Here is a 16,952-nt window from a genome sequence, read left to right on the forward strand (position 1 = left end):
AACATTCACACAATGTTGGCCATCAGGAGCAATTAGGGGTTATGTATTTTGCCTGAGAATAAATCCACACGTTGACGTCAGGGGATGGGATGAAAACAACGACTTCAGATTGGTAATGTTCTCATTATCACTCTTTTTGTTGCGCTGCGTCTATATACAGTGGGGAGAAGAAGTATTTGATACACTGCTGATTTTGCAGGTTCTCCCACTTACAAAGCATGTAGAGGTCTGTCATTTTATCATAGGTACTCTTCAACTGTGAGAGACGGAATCTAAAACAAAAATCCAGAAAATCACATTGTATGATTTTTAAATAATTAATTTGCATTTTACTGCATGACATAATTATTTGATACATAAAAAAAACCACTTAATATTTGGTACAGAAACCTTTGTTTGCAAATACAGAGATCAGACGTTTCCTGTAGTTCTCGACCAGGTTGGCACACACTGCAGCAGGGATTTTGGCCCACCCCTCCAACCAGATCTTCTCCAGATCCTTCAGGTTTCGGGCTGTCACAGGGCAATACGGACTTTCAGCTACCTCCAAAGATTTTCTATTGGGTTCAGGTCTGGAGACTGGCTAAGCCACTCCAGGACCTTGAGATGCTTCTTACGGAGCCACTCCTTAGTTGCCCTGGCTGTGTGTTTTGGGTCGTTGTCATGCTGGAAGACCCAGCCACGACCCATCTTCAATGCTCTTACTGAGGGAAGGAGGTTGTTGGCCAAGATCTCGCGATACATGGCCCCATCCATCCTCCCCTCAATACGGTGCAGTCGTCCTGTCCCCTTTGCAGAAAAGCATCCCCAAAGAATGATGTGTCCACCTCCATGCTTTACGGTTGGGATGGTGTTCTTGGGGTTGTACTCATCGTTCTTCTTCTTCCAAACACGGCGAGTGGAGTTGAGACCAAAAATCTCCATTTTTTCATCAGACCACATGACCTTCTCCCATTCCTCCTCTGGATCATCCAGATGGTCATTGGCAAACTTCAGACGGGCCAGGACATGCGCTGGCTTGAGCAGGGGGACCTTGCGTGCGCTGCAGGATTTTAATCCATGCCGGCGTAGTGTGTTACTAATGGTTTTCTTTGAGACTGTGGTCCCAGCTCTCTCCAGGTCATTGACCAGGTTCTGCCGCGTAGTTCTGGGCTGATCCCTCACCTTTCTCATGATCATTGATGCCCCACAAGGTGAGATCTTGCATGGAGCCCCAGACCGAGGGAGATTGACCGCCATCTTGAACTTCTTCCATTTTCTAATAATTGCACCAACAGTTGTTGCCCTCTCACCAAGCTGCTTGCCTATTGTCCTGTAGCCCATCCCAGCCGTGTGCAGGTCTACAATTTTATCCCTGATGTCCTTACACAGCTCTCTGTCTCTGGTCTTGGCCATTTTGGAGAGGTTGGAGTCTGTTTGATTGAGTGTGTGGACAGGTCTCTTTTATACAGGTAACAAGTTCAAACAGGTGCAGTTAATACAGGTAATGAGTGGAGAACAGGAGGGCTTCTTAAAGAAACACTAACAGGTCTGTGAGAGCCGGAATTATTACTGGTTGGTAGGTGATCAAATAATTATGTCACGCAATAAAATGCAAATTATTTAAAAATCATACAATGTGATTTTCTGGATTTTAGTTTTAGATTCCGTCCCTCACAGTTGAAGAGTACCTATGATAAAAATTACAGACCTCTACATGCTTTGTAAGTGGGAAAACCTGCAAAATCAGCACTGTATCAAATACTTGTTCTCCCCACTGTATCGTTATTTCTATTTAAGAAATGGAATACTGCTAGAAGTGACCTATTGTTTTCCTATTGAACTCTTACACAACAATTTGCACAGCCTTAAATAATGTTGTAGAGATGTTGCACTTGTTGCACTTGTTGCACTGAACGTGACTTCAGCATGGGCAGCTGTGGGTTCAATTGTGAAATACTGAAAAGCCTGCCATCCGTTTAACCTACAAGGTACTGTAAGTCCTGCTGTCTGTGGCCTCTGACTGAGGCTGCCAGCTGGCATTGCACGGAAACTCACCCAACCAGGGACTGCTGAAGGTGGATAGAAAACTGATGTACAGCTGCTGTCAAACGGCTAAAGAGTAGGTCAAGAATTATAGAGTGATACAGGAATGAGTCCTAAAAACCAGAACTGAGTTAGCATTTCAGCACCTCTGGTTTCCTTCTCTCAAACGTTTCTTTTTTAACGTTTCAACTTGGTTAAAACAAGCTTTAAAGGTTTCATGTTTTGTTCTATGACATAAAATATGTCAGTAAATAGCACCCCATGGCGATTGCTAACAAGTGTCGAAATGAGATGACCAAACGTCATCACATGGAACCTCTGCGCGGAACATTAGCCGCCTTTAGATAGGCGAAATAATGCACAGCCATGCGAACGTGATGTAGTTTGTTTTTTGCCTGATGTCTTTCATTCATGCTTCGACATGTAAACTTTATAAACATGTGTTTACCAAAGTTTTCTTTTGCAATATTAAAGGTCACCTGTTATGCAAAATGCACTTTTTGCTGTCTTTTATACATAAATATGTGTCATAAATATTTTCAGACACTTTGTGAGTCGCCAAAGTGTCAGAAAATACAACCCTCTCTCTTTTCCTCCTTACCTACATCTTTAAAAACGGGAGAACAACGGAGCTGATCCAGATTTGCTGCGGACTTGACGTCATATTGTAATGTGGGCTGGCTTTGCTTTGAACTACGGAACCCTTGTGATGCTAACTCTGGGCTCAGCCTTCAGAAATACGTTATCACTGCACTCTGTTGTCAGTGATGGAAGAAGAACTGATAACTTTAACTTACATATGGTAAAACTACAAATACCATAAATCTATTTAACCAGCATTTAGCTAACTTTCTGCACGATGAATTGGTATTAGAAAATAGTTCTTACATGAAACTGCTCACAACATAGTCTGCACATTACTGTTTGTTATTGGGTCGATGATTCTATAAAGAGACATTGCTCTCGAGCTTTTCAATCATATTTTTTTGCTGCTTTAAGCATTACAAGTGCCATGTATTCCCATTATTAGATATGTCCACAACTAATATCTTAAGTATCTGGCAATTCTTATCACAACAACCTGTAAATAGCACAACAGGTAACGGAAAACATCTGTATTATAATTTTTTTTAATCAAAAGTAATTTGTGAAATATCGTGTCATTGTTTTAAGAAACCAGCGTGTATTTGTTGGATCAACTCATACTGAAATAGGAAAAACAGAAGTGATGCTGACTCAAACTGGGGTATCAATTTAAAACCACGATACATTCCCAGGTCACTGACATCGCCTGCTATCACCTTATCAAATTCAATATTAAACCCAGTGTTTGCTGGAGAAATATTTGCATTTTCTATCAAATAAAGTTCATCCCAAAAAGTTGAACTGATAGCACATGTCCAGTAGGACCTGAAATCATTCATACAGTCCTTGGCATGAGATAGCAAGTTGAGAAATTAACCATCTAACCATTTGGACTTCAGTTACATAATCATGCATTTTACAGTCCTCTGATATCCCTGATGCTTTCTTTTATGAAATGTCTGGTTATAATTGCTATATTGATTGTTCTTATAAAGACTCTAATATGGTCCGGATGTCATGAGTCAAAGAGTTCCATTCGCTATATATACTTTTAATGTAGTTTAGTCCAAGCACGAACATTTTTGTATTATGCAATACCTGAATAATTTCACCTGTTTACCATGTTTTCAGTGTTCCATGTTGTTGTATAATTCCTGCTGTGCATTGCATACTGTATCTGAAGAACAGATACCAAATTATCTATATGACTTTATTACCACGCAAGCTTCCTTCCTCATATCAACCCACAGTTGTAAATATGGTACATATGTATCCTTCTGAGGACTCAGGGCAGTCAGTGTTTTTGTTTTCCTTGAAGAAAAAGCCAAGATAAGATGTGACTATATTATTTTGTACCTTGAACACTGTCTTTGAAAAAGGTCGATAATGTTGTGAAGGTAACTTAACACACTCCCCTCTAAGAGGAGTCTGAGACCAAACAAAGATCAACTGTAGAGCAGTTTTCTCTGAGCAGAAGACCCCAATAGGACACAAGAATACTCTGCCTGTCATTATTACATAAAGCAGGCTCTATTAATCCCTGTGTTGTCTATAATTCCTTCTCATTATGTCCGCCATTATGATTTGTGTGTGAGTATTACATTGTTTGTGAATTCTTTTTAAGTATATCGATTGATTTTCCATCCATTTGATCATGTTATGATGACAGCTCTGCAGGATATATGAAACAAATGGGTTTGTTTGGATAACGACGTCTACCATAAATCAACCATGAAGTCAAAACAGCATGAATCCTGCAGGTAGATTAGCTTTCAATTAGTCAAACCATTGTAAGTGCTACTAATAATGCTACATACAGAAGTGAGAAGGTTTCTTTTTATTTGATTGATTAAGGTATAGTGAAAACTGATGGGTTTTATGGTTTAACCAGGTCCTGGATGTAGGGCCTAATCCAATCAGAGCACTGTAACCAAATACCCATTTCTTTAGCAGAAAGTGTGTTTACAGGTTGGTCAGTCTTGTCCTAAAATACCACCAAGTACTAACTGCCTCATCCTTTTACTGGTGAATGTTTTTTCTTCCTCAAAATGCCCTGAAGTTTCCAATTATTAGTCTCGATTGCATCACAGTAAGTATTTTTCTTTTTGTCAGCATTTTTATCAACTCAACACACACACACACACACACACACACACACACACACACACACACACACACACACACACACACACACACACACACACACACACACACACACACACACACACACACACACACACACACACACACACACACACACACACACACACACACACACACACACACACACACACACACACACACACACACACACACACACACACACACACACACTCACCCTAACCTCATCCAGACTGTGTTGAAAGTATCAGGGCATGGTCCAATCTGTCATTTCATTTGGAAATATCAGAACCCTGCCATCTAACATAAAAAGTAAGTGTCTGCCAAATGTCCCAGACAGTCTTATCGTTTGGGAACATGATCCAAAACGGGGCACTCAACTTTAATGTGGAATTTAGAACTATAAAACAATAAATGAGACACGTATTCTTGATCAGTGACCATGATGGATGTGATAATATCGCTGTGAACACCAGTCTAGTACATGCACAGCTCGATTTGCATCATGATTATAGGAATGCCCATCTTAGTCAGTGATAACCATAATTTCAAGAATTTTAAAATGTTTAATGAATCATGTTATAAAATAGATAAAGGAATAGCTCAACATTTTGGAAAATGTGCTTGCATAAGGTTGAGGCAGGAGATGTTTAGCCTAGCTTACCTTTATATTTTTTACCAGCTACTCTGAGGCTCTAACATTTCTTTAAAGCTATATAAACTCCCAAATATAAAACAACTAATGATGGTTTTACTGTGGGTTATTTGGACTTTTTCTTGCCTTTTCAGAATCCCTGCCGGGCAAGTTCTCTAACCGTTGTGTTTTTTTTTCTAAACTAATGCAGTTCATTTTCATGATGTTGTGTTGTTATTGCCTCTTGTTTAAGTAAGACAATGAACGCATCTACAGTAGCAACGGTACAGTTTATACAAAAGCTACCAAGAACATTTTAGGGCCTTAGGAAAATCAAACCCCCATTTAATGTGTATGTCTCAGGTTGGATGAAGGCTTCGGAGAGGTTCAGACTGGCCGACACACATAGAGCGTTAGCGCAGCACTGCACTCGCTCACATCTTCAGCAACACAAAGAGCAAGCCTGAAGTCCAAGGGTTGAAGAGATTATTGAAACTCATAAATATACACATATACACACACAGAGACATCTTAAAGCATGATTAAACTGTTTTATTTTAATTGGGCCACAAAATGTCATTGAATAAAACAATCAGTGATGTTTATCTGTGATGGAACTGTTACAACTCAAAGACACGTTCAATGTTTCAACGGACCACAGCTGTATTCAGTCCAAAGATATTTGGGATCTCAGGTTTATTATCAAATACTTTCTGATTTTAAATCTCAATCTGAAACCTACGTAGTAACTATAACTCAAATACAAATGTAGTACAGTCAAAAGTACAATATTTGCCACTTAAAAGTTGAGTAGACAAACATAAGTACACATAAATGTTTCAAGGGCAAAATATAACAAACTAAATATAATGAAATTCAGTTAAGAGGTGTATAAAAGGTTTTTGTTTTCCTTGTTTTTAGAACATGGATAGATACAAAATCCCCAAATTATTAATGACTGTTTCTTTAAATATTGTTGCAACCCAAATCCACACTATGACTTTGTTTAAGAAAGTCTTGCACAAAATCCAAAACCCAGACAGAACCCCCACTGGGAGGTGGTGAGGGAAACTTGTGTCACCCAAACCCTTTCCCACACTGGCCTTAAATCCTCTGAATGAACAGCCAGGTCTCAGTTATGGAGATATAATCATTTCTATTTCACGTTTCTAGACACTGAAGAAACTGAAACGTTGACATTAATTAAATGTATTATGTCGACAAATTTCACACAACTGTATTAGGTTAGTTGAAAGCAATAATATTAAGTTGAGCCTATTATTTAATCTATATAATTTCTTTCAACTAACCAACCAGTTCTGTGAAATCTGTTGACATAACACATTTAATTAAAGTCAATGTTTCAGTTATAAGGTTAGTGTCCTCCCTTATATTAACGAATACAGCAGTGTGTCTTCTTAGACCCAAAGCTGATTTATCTTTACTTTACAGGCCAATTGAGTGTAAAGTCATGTCTACCAAATCTTTACAAATAAATATACATTTAAATTCACTCCAATGTCAGTTAAGTTTAGACAAAATTCAGGTGTGTGTCCTTGTCCACGCCATAGTTTTCCTTGTGCTCGTCAAACAGCTTGCTGAGCTCGTCCATGTAAAGCTGGTGGACGGCATCGAGTTCTTCTGCAGTTGGCTTCTCGTTCCTCTGAACCTGAATTGCCCTTCCGACTGCAGGGAGGAGACAAAACACAGACCTTATCGAGAGAAAGGTAAGGAAAAAGGTTTCTCTTTCTCTGTCAGATCATTTCCATTATGTTGTAAATTATGTTGCTGTCCGTGGATAAGAAAGTGGTTGTAGATTGACAGCGTGCAATTCCCTGTTTTCTGGCTCCCACCTTCAGCATTCCTCCTCAAAATGTGGCAAAATAAGGTAAATATTGGAAAAACATATGAAACAATTACACAGAATCCATTGATTAATGTAATTAATGCAAAGCTAACTGGAACCTGCTGCATGTTCTGCACCAATCGCAAAGCCTACTCACCTACTGTATGGATGGGTCTCCTGTAGGGCATGAGACCAAAGGAGTACTGGAATATGCCACGCGCATGGAAGAGAGGAAGGGAGATACCCATGATGCTTTGCAGGCGCTCCTGTGTCCATCGAAGCCAGGTTCCTCTTTTGTTATCCACTTGATCAAACACTTCATTTTCTCCAAAGGAGAATACTGGCACCAGATGAGCTCTAAAACAATATTAATGATATGGTGCTCAAATAATTCAACACATTTTATTATCTTTTATTTGGGTTCCTCGTTCAATAACTGAATTGATTTCATAACAGTCTATGTGCTTTCCCAGGAAATTCCATGAGAAAAGCCTCTGTTTGAAGAGGCCACGCTGCAACAAACCTCAAAGGACTGGTCGGACCAAATCCTCTCACCATAAGACTTCATAGAATCAGCTCTATTAACAGAACACTTTCTCTGCCCAGGGCTCTCTGCTCTTACCCGTTCTCCATCGCCATTTTGATGAAGCCTTTCTTTTGAGCCAAGAGTACATTGTAGGTCCCAGGGTGGGCATCAAGGGCCTCTGGGGCCCCACCAACTGCTATTACCACAGCATTGCCGACTCCTCTTTTGCGGAGTGGGTAGCTGGCACTCTCTTTGTCAGAAGGAATCAGACCTACAGTACAATGATGTAACAGACAAGGAACACTGATCAAAATAAATCAGATCAAACCATGAAAGTAATAAAAATACTTGGTGTTAAGTTCTTATACTGTTTGAATACTGGTATCAACTGAATTTAAAGAGGACATATTGTGCTCATTTTTATATACATATACATATCAGTATGTAATGTCTCTCCTGGGACATGACTCCATGCTTTAATGTTCAGAAAGCTCTTTATTTTTCTCATACTGCCTGTGCTGCAGCATCTCTTTTCACCCTCTGTCTGAAACCAGAGCCCAGTCTGCTCTGATTGGTTAGCTGGCCAGGTCTGTTGTGATTGTGGTGTTTTTGAGTGCTAGCCAATAGAAGCGCAAATGTTACATAGTGATGTCATTATGACACGGAAGTTAACAAAGGGGGGGGGGGGGGGGGGGGGGGGCTTTGAAGACCATACCACAAAAGGCAATATAACACATTACAGGAGAAGGAACACCCCAAAAAGCATTATAGGACCCTTTAACACCCCCCTCACCAGCACACATGATGTAGTTCCTGAAGAATGGGGATCTGAACCAAAGGGGCAACATGAGCATGTAGCTGGTGAGGCCAGGAAACAGCTCTCTGAAGCCGGTGGCATAGGTGCAGAAGTTGGTAAAGGCCCCTGCCACCAGCACGCCATGAGGATGGAAGCCCAGGACGTAGTTTTCCCTCGGATCCAGATCAGCTGTCTTCACCAACTGGGCAAAGAAATGAGACAACATGTCTGCAGGTTAGCCATGTATATTATTTCTTTTGATCTGATTCTTCCAGAGTTGACAACGCAGTCAGCTCTTTAAGGAAGAATCAGATCATAGCAACACTGCGTTGAGTTGGCGCAACTCAACCCAAACATGTGTCTCCATTTCCCCAGTGTCCAGAGGTATTTAGGAACAGCCTGCTGTCAGACACACTTCCCCTCATACACATACTGTACCTTCAGGTGTGGAATTAACTTTAATTCAAGTAATGTATTTTATGTATCATTTTGAAGAACACACACTTTCTTGTGTATTTTTTATTTAAACCTAACTTTCTTCTAGATTTAAGAGGTAGAATCCAGTGATGTAAAATAACTAAGTACATTTACACAAAAATGTCCCAGTTTGGGATAAATGAAGTACTTCTGAAGTACTCTACTCAAGTACAGTTTTGAGGTACTTGTACTTTACTTGAGTATTTCAATGTTTTCGTACATTGTACTTTTACTCCACTACAATTCAGAGGTAAATGGTGTACTTTTACTCCACTACATGTATTTAACCCCTTTAGTTACTTTACAGATCTGGATGAATGATGGTAAATATAATCAGCCCTTAAATCAGACTTTAGTTCACCTGCAGTAAATCCAGCAGCTACCCTGCAGTATACAAAGCCATTCAAACTAGCTGCACCTTTACCAGCTCTGAGAACACTTTAATGATCAATCATTATAAAACATATCAGAGATATTATTCTGAAATGGACCAATCAAACAATGACTACTTTCACTGTCGCTACTTTAAGTACATTTAGATGAGAGTACTTTCTACTTTCACTGGAGGAACATTTAGAATACTTTTACTGTGACAGAGTATTCCTACACTCTGGTACTTCTACTTTTACTCAAGTACAAGACCTGAGTACTTCTACTTTTACTCAAGTACAAGGTTTGAGTACTTCTACTTTCACTCAAGTACAAGATCTGAGTACTTCTACTTTTACTCAAGTACAAGATCTGAGTACTTCTACTTTACTCAAGTACAAGATCTGAGTACTTCTACTTTTACTCAAGTACCAGATCTAAGTTTTTAGTTGATAGAATCTGCAGCAATGGATCAATACACCATTGGGTCAATTCACAGGGTGTACCGCAGAAACAAACATCACTAAATGATTTATTAAGCAGAGGACTGTGTAACTTTGACTCATCTCTGAGGTTCTGTTGTTCCTGCTCTGTTTGTGAATACTGGATAAACAGCAACATTATTTGCAATAGTCCACAAAAGTTGCACAATCATTAACAAATATTAAACTACAGTACTGATTTAGTATTGCAATACTTAGTGAGATCTCTATTGTTTTTGGTGTCAGTTAATCAGAGATATGATCTTTTTTGTTGCATGAATTACCTGGTGCCTACTTTACACACAATGGAACTCAGCAGCCGACAGACCAATGTTTGCACCTAACACAGAGGATGTTTTGAATGCTTTGGGCATGTTATCAATCCTTGAAATTGAGTAATATTTCCCTGCATTGTCAGAAATAGTTGTTATTGATCTTCAACTGTAAAAGATAAGATATCTGTGTATAAGATATAGCTGTAGAGCGGTGTTGCTGTGCCTCTACAGGTCCAGAGAGCGGATGGGGATAGTGAGGGTCACTATCAAGTGTCAAGAGGCATGAGCTGCGGGTTGTTTTGTAGCATTATGCACACTTTGTATCTCTATGTGATGCTCCACTGGTCACTGAAAAACTGAAACGTTGACTTTAATTAAATGTATTAAATCAACAGATTTCACATAACGGTATTAGGTTAGTTGAAAACAATAATACTAACTTTAAATAAAAAAGATATTCAAGGTTCAACTTAATATTATTGCTATCAACTAACTTGATACACTTATGTGGATTCTGTTGACATAATACATTTAGTTAAAGTCAAGGTTTCAGTTTGTCAGTGCACTAATAATCAGGAAGACATGCTATCTTCTCTGGCAGCATCACAAAAGTAATTTCATACACTTTGATTCCATTTTTAATCTTTTCGCCTGCATTCTTTTCTTTTCTATGCTTCAATTTAATTATTTAAAGAAAATCTAAATGAACTCCTACTGGTACGGTTGTGTCACACTTGTTGTAGCAGCAGATCCCTGGACATCTACAAGGCTGGTGTGTTGTTGTGTATGCGCTCTGTTTGGATTGTGGTACCTTCCCCCGGTGACCAATCACAGCGCAGCAACAAGGACATCATCTGTGCTGCTATACTCCCTGCCAAAGATTTTAATAAACCGCTAGTTTTTTGTAATATACACATTTTTAAATATGTATTGATGCAACATGTGGTACAATATGCACTTTTTGTGTTTCTATAAATATTTTCTCTCATTTTTAACTTTTTATTGTACATTACTTTTACTTCTGTCTGTTTAATGTCTGATTAAATATTGTTATTCTAATTTATTTTATTTTATTTAACCTTTTATCTGTATGATTTTACTTTAAAAAATCTAAATATTTGTATTCTATTTTATTTGTATTTTAATGCACATTTTTACTTAATGTATTATATTTTATTATTTAATTTGATTGTATATTATTTTTGCATTGCACATTTTTACTTTGACTTCTTATCTTTATATAAATATTATTCTTTTTTCTTTCGTTCATGTTTTATTGCAGATCTTTATTTAACTTCTTATGTTTGTATTCATATTCATATTTTATTTTATTCTAGACTTAAAACAGAACAGCCTCATTAGCTTTTGGTAGAGTGTGAGATGAGAACACTGATACTGCCCTGCTTGGAGGACATGTGTGTCCTTTAGTTATGAAGAGAAGTGAGCGCACATCAGCTGGTGAGCTCCCTGCCTGAGCTGATGATGCTGCTATTAGAGACGGTGGGTGAAGACACACCATCGAAACGAATGAAAGGACACTGCTTCTCTTCACCCTGACATTGACTCCTTGTTTCAGCCCTAATGGTGCGTATAGTCAGATGATACATGATCCACTTAGATCTTCGTTAGTCAGACTGTGGGCAAACCCTGGAATGTCATGACGTTTCATTCTTGGAAATAACTATAATTGTGTTTATGTTTACAAAGAGAAACATTTTGACCGATATACATCCACCCAAGGTCTTTTATAACTAACCTTGTTTTATTTACGGCATGGTAAATCATGTGAAATGATGTAATCCCCATTCTTTCTCGTCTGGAACTGTTAAATGGTCTGTACTACCATGTATTAGCTCCTTAATAGTTGTTTTATAAGACTCAAAATATCATATTTTCATGCTGCATCGATCAATTTAGAGATTTTGAGCTATTTTCTATGTCTTCATTCAGATTTTTTTCTGATTGCATTGCAGATTTCTTGTTAATTTACCAAAAGCAAAAACAACATTTGCATAACCAAGCATTTTCGAAAACGTGTTATCTGAAAGATTGTATTAAACTGGGGGAAGTTTCTTAGTGATATATACAAGGTACATATGTAACTGATACAAAGAGATGTCCAGAAAACAGTCTGTAAAAATCTTTGGCTCTATATAAACAATTGTTTCGACTGGTTTGTTCAGATTAATGCCACATTTATTTACACATTAAATAAGAAAATGTGTTTTTTTTAATTTGCCTTAATTTGACTAAACCATCATACTGTATTTTTATATAATTACTATTTTCAACCTTTTCTCTTATCTCATCAAACTGAATGATGATATTAATTTCACTCAATTTATGTTCCTGTTATTGTAGTATTATCACTTCTGTACCGGTCTTCTCCTGACTTTTATTATCATATAGAGCAGTGTTTATGGTGCTCACTGCCTTATCATACCTCGTCCCGGCTTTTATTATTACCCTTTTTTGTTTAATTGTTTTATGATTGTTCCTGATCTACCAATTGGCTTTATTATTATATTTTTTAAATGTATGTAAGATTAAGCAGCCTACAAAAAATATATTGTAATAGCAGTATTAGGAATGCTATTTATAATTGATTACAATCTTTATCATCTATAGATTAAAATGGTGTTTTACTAGCTCAGACATTGCTAGTCTTTTACTGAATGTTATTCTCTGCTGTAAAGTTATATAGGTATTAAACAGGATCTCATTAGCAAAGGTGCAATATGGACTTCTGTGTCATCATTTATGGCTTTACAGATTAATTCGCAAAACAAGGACATGACCCGCTTTATTATTAGTTACAAACAAGCCTGAAATCTGAAAATGTTCCTTTTAAAATTCATGAATAAGTTTATTTTCAAAAGCAAATTATGAATTTACTCACTTTCTTGTTTAAAAAAATGAATACTGTTAAACTAATGTAGTTGTTGTTGTTGCAGTCGGTCTTATCAGCACGGTCCAAAGTATAAGTCCTGTTAGAGGCACGCTGCGGTGGATGTTTTTACCTCAGATGTGTCTAATTCCACAGAGGACATGCTCTGCACTAATTATTCAACATTCAAAATGTACACACCCAACATCAAATACTATTGACGATTTTTAGATAGAAAACTGGGCTCTTGATCAAAAGCTAGTGATGAAATGAGCTTCAAAGCATATGTATGCACTTCTCATCAATGGCCACTAGAGGGCACAGTCAGTCAGGTGTGTCAGTCAGAGTGTTTGTAATGTGCCATTAAAACCATTGATCTGAAAGCATGCCAACTTAACTCTCCCTGTATAAAACATTCTAAACAGCCCTAAAAGTCAGTAAGCTTTTAACAAACCTGTGCATGATTGGTAATCAGTCATCTACTCTGAACATTTTTTGTCTGTGTAACCAGAAGCAAGACATTTCTTCTTCATAAAATCTTTATGTTTTTTCATTTTTAAGGCTGGCGTGGATGTTTTTTAGTACGGAAGAGAGTTCACAGTTTATAGACATGAACGTATGAAACTGATCATCCATGAGCAGCCTTCTGTACCGCAACTATTCTATTACCTAATACCTCTGGACTCTGACTCTAGTTTGCAGCAGCATCTGGCAAGCAGCCAGAGTAATTTCTAGAAGGACTATGTTTTGCAACAAAATTTAAGGAAAGGTTTGACATATTGGAAAATGCATTGCTTTTTCTGAATAATTCATGACATCCACTGTCATATCTGTGTGTCAAATATGAAGCAGGAACAATTACATGGCTACCTTAGTTTAGCATACAGACTGGAGACAGGGAGGAACAGCTAACCTGGCTCTGTCCAAAGGTGAGCAAAAGCACCGACCAGCCCAATCAAGCTTCCAAATTAGCACTTATTTTTGTTTAATCTGTTATAAAACTGAAGTGAAAACCACAACACAAAACGTTGTGGTTTTCCAAGGGGTTATGTGCTGCACTGTTTCATTCCCGTTGACCTATTATTATTTTTTTCACCCTTAAGTTAAAAGGCAATGCTTGATTACTGCATGGCAAAAACCCAGTCCCGCTCATAACCCCATTAAACTTTGAAAGCTTTTACAGAGCTACACCTGCTCCCAGACTTTATGCTAAACTAACCTAATCTAAACTAAACCAGATATTGGAGTGGTGTCCATCTACTTCTAACATCAATAGAGTGAATAAAGTATATGATTATATATGAGTATATATTTCTTTTGTATATGATAATAATCTCACTGAACATCATCTGACTGCGCGTCTGGTGCAGTGTGCACCACAGACCTGTCCTGCAGTACAGTATCTCAGAGTCCATTAGTCTAGAATTGACAGAGTCTCTGAGTAACACTAGTCAAATACACGTAGACATCACTGTGTTTAATCTGACAGCTATAATGTTTACCTGTTCTGGGGAGGCTATGTGTGCATATACAGTAGGCCACATGACTGCACAGAGCGCTGGGGCCTCCTACAGCATGTGCTGCCAAGGACAGAGATAAGGGGCCGCTGCTCACATGTAGGTGGAGATCAAAGATTAGATAAACTGGCAGAGTGAGATGTTCTGATGTCCTTATTCTCTGACCTGCAGAGGTGAGGCCCCCACAATTAACACCAACTAAAGGGCTGCTTAAAGGCAGGTATGTGCATATACAGTACACGTAGTGATTGAAAGGTAGGCCTTATGAAAGGAATTTCTTCAGGTTGTCTCTCACCTTGACGGGGAAGTAATCTCTCATGTAGTCCCAAATTTTAAGGCCACACAAGAAGGGCACCCTCTGGCCCCCACGTGCTGGGGTGTCATAGTCATAGAACCACCAGACGGCGTACAGCACACTGATCAGCCAGAAGCGAGTGAACAGCAGGAAGATGAAGAGGAAGATGCAGAGGGGTGCTGAGGAGACAGGACAGGCATGAGCAGCTGCAGTATCTTACAGTACTTTGAGTGCAGCATGATCAGGCATGACCAACGCAACATACTCTAAAGATGTTTAGCTGAAAAAAGCAAATGTCTGAATAGCTGGCTTCAGTAGGGTTCAGTTCTGCTTCTTTTTCGGCAATATTCTGATGTCCAATTTAAAAATCGCCAAGATTTCTTTTAAAGTAATCTTTTTGATGCACCATTCTATAGCAACTGCTTTATTACTAACTCAAACTAGCTCCCTCTTCTGGCCATCCAGCAGTTCATTCAAAGGTGACAACAGTTGTCTAACACTCACATTAACTAACACTTCACAGGCAGCTAGGGCAACATGTTTTAACACTTACTGTAAAGAAACAACATGTAGATGTTTGATTCACAGTTCCATACTATCAGTCTCTTTTACAGGTGTTCCCAGTGGACAGACATTTAAACATGCACACTCACCCAGGGCAATGAAGGAGAAGACCCACTGCGCCACTGCAGCCGTCTGCAGTCTCCTCTGCAGGGGGATTTCCAGGGGGGCAAAATCAATCTTCATGTTATTCATGAGAGAAGAGAAATAAAAACCGAAGCTACAGCCGGCGGCGAACAAGACGAAGAAGTGAAGGGGGTCCAAAGTCTGTCCTCCTCACCTCTCCACCATCAACTCCTATTGACAGCCTTATCTCACACACTTAAAATAGGGTTTGATTTGTCAATCCATATCTCAATCTGACTTTTGACCCTGCTGGAAACACGACCAATGAGCATAACTCAGAGGAAGAGGACAACCACAGCTCAGTGGAAGAGAGAAGAGTTAAAGGACTCTTTATCCTGCTCTTACTGATGATTTAACTCCCTCTACTGCATGTATGCAGTCAGCTGCTGACATGACTGTGGAATGTATCGATCTACTGTATATATGTTTGTGAAGGCAGTCCCATCCGGTTGAGCAATACTGTCCCAGCACCCATGCTAACAGATAGTGAGAAAGATAAGACATTACCGATCACTTAACGTCATTATGAATTAGTTGAAAATTGTAGATTTTGTAAAGCTCCAAAACTAGGCCTAAAAGCAATGTGTGTATGGTATGTGGGTGAGAGGTTATGCTGGGGCCTTTGACCCAAATCCATACCCGGATGCAACTGTTGCTTTCTGGCAAGTGACTATTCCTATTCTATGTGGATGAAGAGGAAAAAGCCTACAGGAGATGTGGAGGCGTTTATTGCGACAGTAAACATGAAGGTGATTTATACTAATCCATTACGATTTGCCCTTTGATTGCATTTTAATATGCATTCACATATGATCTACCTTGATAACCCCCAAACACTTGATCTCTGCAGTGTGTGATTCAAACAGTCAAGAACAACATTGGTTCTCATCTATTGAGCTTTATTGAAGCGTGAAGCCTGAAGGATATTATGAGACAACATACAGCCCAGCAGCAGCCTGCCCACCCGGCTGCTCTCTGACCAGAAACACAGAAATACTCACTGTCATATCACCGCAGGCTGATAATGAGACAACGGGTCCCTGGGCACAGACATGCAAAAGGCCCCAGCATCTGTAAGGTTTTTGGTTTCTTTTTTCTAGCTCATTCATGTCATGGTCATTTTGTGTGTCTTTGCAGCCATAAAGTGTCTCTCTGTGCTCAATTTATTTGACCCTTTTAACATTTATTATTTTGTGTATCTTAGTGTTATCTTTTTGGCTGTTTGTGTGAGTTCTGTCTCTTCACTGTCATGTTTCATCTTGTATTAAGTGTGTCTCTTCGTGGTCATTTGTGTTCCATTTTGTGTATCTCTGTGTTGTTTTCTTATTTTTGTGTCTTATTTTTTTTCTTTTTTGTGGTAAATTAGGTTATTTTTGGGGTCTCTTTGTGTGTCTATGTAGTCATGTTGTGTGTGTTTATGGTCACATAAT

The 16,952-nt window shown here is 38.7% G+C and overlaps 1 protein-coding gene across 1 annotated transcript; it reads right to left on the reverse strand.

Annotated features, from left to right (window-relative positions):
* Positions 1–5,896: 5,896 nt before the first annotated feature.
* Positions 5,897–15,744, reverse strand: mogat2 (monoacylglycerol O-acyltransferase 2). Its single transcript, XM_063896149.1, has 6 exons — positions 15,489–15,744; positions 14,836–15,014; positions 8,531–8,735; positions 7,834–8,008; positions 7,369–7,568; positions 5,897–7,051 (listed from the first exon to the last, which is right to left on the reverse strand). Exons 1-6 carry the CDS (start codon positions 15,589–15,591, stop codon positions 6,897–6,899), a joined length of 1,017 nt encoding a protein of 338 aa, XP_063752219.1. The 5' UTR covers positions 15,592–15,744; the 3' UTR covers positions 5,897–6,896.
* Positions 15,745–16,952: the final 1,208 nt, after the last annotated feature.

This window comes from Eleginops maclovinus, chromosome 11 (genome assembly GCF_036324505.1).
Source record: "Eleginops maclovinus isolate JMC-PN-2008 ecotype Puerto Natales chromosome 11, JC_Emac_rtc_rv5, whole genome shotgun sequence".
Lineage (NCBI taxonomy): Eukaryota > Metazoa > Chordata > Actinopteri > Perciformes > Eleginopidae > Eleginops > Eleginops maclovinus.